At 38.3% G+C, this 2,810-nt stretch overlaps 1 protein-coding gene across 1 annotated transcript; it reads right to left on the bottom strand.

Annotated features, from left to right (window-relative positions):
- Positions 1 to 1,180: 1,180 nt before the first annotated feature.
- On the bottom strand, positions 1,181 to 2,110 carry LOC112806174 (olfactory receptor 52E2). The gene has a single exon (XM_025848499.2). It carries the CDS (start codon positions 2,108 to 2,110, stop codon positions 1,181 to 1,183), a length of 930 nt encoding a protein of 309 aa, XP_025704284.2.
- Positions 2,111 to 2,810: the final 700 nt, after the last annotated feature.

Genomic DNA, 2,810 nt, shown 5'->3' with positions numbered 1-2,810 from the left:
GTCCAGCTCTGTGAAAAATAATAGTATTTTGATAGGGATTGCATTGAAAGTGTAGATTGCTCTGGGCAGCAGAGACATTTTCACGTTTATTCTTCCACGGAAGGTTTTTCCATCTCTTTGTGTCTTCCTCCATTTATTTCATAAGTATTCTGTAGTTTCTAGAGTATAGATCCTTTACCTTTTTGGTTAGGTTTATTCCTAGGTATCTTATGGTTTTTGGTGTTATTGTAAATGGAATTGATTCCTTAATTTCTCTTTCTTCAGTTACATTGTTATTGTATAGAAATGCAACTGATTTCTTTGCATTGTACCATCTTCCTTACCTACCACCACTAACAGGAAGGGTGTCAACAGCACCTTGCAGCAGATAGTATGGGGGCCATCTTTACGAAGAGGCAATCTGCCTCCAGAAAGCAAGGTGGTGGCTAGGCCTAGGTGGCTCAGTCAGTTAAGCATCTGCCTTCGGTTTGGGTCATGATCTCAGAGTCCTGAGATAGAGCCCTACACTGGGCTCCCTGCTCAGTGGGGAACCTGCTGCTCCCTCTGCCTGCTGCTCCCCTTGCTTGTGCTCTCTCACTTTCTGTCAAACAAATAAATAAAATCTTTAAAAAAGGCAAAAAAAAAAAAGAAATTCTTTGATACTTGTAAATGGAGACAAATTTAATTATCAAGATATTAAAAGGCTGAAAGAAAAAGTGTAGATGTTTATAAGTTGAGTTTGCTGACTAATTTTAAACTCTATAAATTTCATAAAGTCAGTGAAAGTGGAATAGTCATCATTTTATCCCCAGCAGCTTGCAGTTGTAAAAATATACACTCAGAAAATGATTATATTCAGAGAAAAAAAGCTACATGAAATATCAACTAACCTAGTGGCAATGGATGCATTCAAAACTTTTGATATATAAATATCAATCGGATATTTAGATGAATAGAGAAAAATGACATGGCTTACTAAATCAAATTTTAAGGGACGAAGAGGATGCAACAATGAATATTGGGAAGTGGTCTAAAAAGCACGTGGAAATTAAATGCATTTAAATACTTACAGAATAGAGATGATATAGATACATATTTTAACATAATTTCTGTGAGAAGACATCTCTCTGATTTAAGTTTCATAAAATTTCATATTGAACGGCACATGCATTAGGTGTCATTCTTTTTCCTTTCCTTGTTTCTATAATAATATTTTCTTCACACGGTCATAGATCTGCTTGGTCCTGACTCCGTATATGACAGGATTGAGCATTGGTGGCACGACGACATAAAGATTGGCCAGGAGTATGTGGATATAGCGGGGGACATTTTGGCCGAAGCGATGTGTCATAAAGGAAAAGAGGGCCGGTGTATAGAAGGCAAGGATGACACAAACATGAGAACCACATGTGCTGAGGGACTTGAGTCGGGCTTCATGGGAGGGAAGACGGAAAACAGCACGGAGTATCTGAACATAAGACAGGGCAATGGCTATGATGTCAAAGACTAGATTACAAATTGCACATAAGCCATAAATAATATTGATCTTGATGCTGGCACAAGAGAGGCGAGCAAGACCCATGTGTTCACAATACGTATGGGGAATGACATGATTCCCACAGAAGGGCAATCGCAAAATAAGAAATACAAATGGAATCACAAAAATAAATGCCCTCACTAACACAGCAACACCAATCACAAAAACAACTTTGTTGGTAAGGGTGGTGCTATATCGGAGTGGGCTGCAGATGGCCATGTAGCGGTCATAAGTCATTGCCAACAGGACTGCTGATTCCATAAGTGTGAAGCTGTGAATGAAAAACATCTGCACAAGGCAGGCTTCAAAGATTATCTCTCTGAGGTTGAACCAGAAGACCCCGAGCATCTGGGGAATGGTAGCTGTGGACAGACCCAAATCAATAGTAGCCAACATGGCCAAGAAGTAGAACATAGGTTGGTGTAGGCGGCTCTCAGCCTGGATCACGAACAGAACTGTGAAGTTCCCTATGAGTGCAATCATGTACACAGCACAAAAGGGCAAGCCAATCCAGACGTGCAGCGTTTCCATTCCTGGGATCCCCAGCAACAAGAAGGAGAAGAGATGGAATTGGGTGTCATTGGGAAGGAACATCCTATTTGGTAATGCATAAGTCTTCGGAAATGTATGCTGACCCAATCTACAGGTAACCAGATAGTCTCTTTACTGCTAGAGACCTAAAGATAATAGAGATAAAAAAAAAATAGCTTAATTAGCTATTTTTTCCCATTATCACAATTATCACCAACAGAACCCCTCTTCATTTCTGACCAACTTAAGATTCTGCTGGCTTCTAAATATAGTGATGGAAATTAATTCCAGTTGATTGACAACACTCCGGGATTAGCACACAGGATGAATAATAACTATACAATAAACACACAGATTCATCAAAATTTATGCAAAAATATTAAAAATTACTTTAAATTGGTCAATCTGTTAGTATTTAGTAATTATTATTACAAAATACGATTGGGAATAATAGTGAAAACAATAACATCAAATACCAATTATTGAAGTCCTGCCTATTATTTACAAGGCTTTTATTCAAAAAGCATCTCCAGTATTTAAATAAAAAAATCCTTCAAGAAGAACATTAATTTTACTTGTTTCATGTATGACTTATCTAATGATCAAGAGTTTAAGTAGCTTACTGGAACTTCAGCTATTTTTTTTTTTAAGATTTTATTTGTTTGACACAGAGAGAGAGAACACAAGCAGGAGAGCAGGCAGAGGGAGAAGCAGACTCCCCATGGAGCAGGGAGACCAATGCAGGACTCGATTCCAGGACTCT

Source organism: Callorhinus ursinus, unplaced genomic scaffold (assembly GCF_003265705.2).
Source record: "Callorhinus ursinus isolate GAN/ISIS: 27379988/994484 unplaced genomic scaffold, GSC_fseal_2.0 scaffold35, whole genome shotgun sequence".
NCBI classification, from domain to species: Eukaryota; Metazoa; Chordata; class Mammalia; order Carnivora; family Otariidae; genus Callorhinus; species Callorhinus ursinus.
Note: the sequence above shows the minus strand (reverse complement) of the source record. Positions and strands in the feature narration are given on the sequence as shown.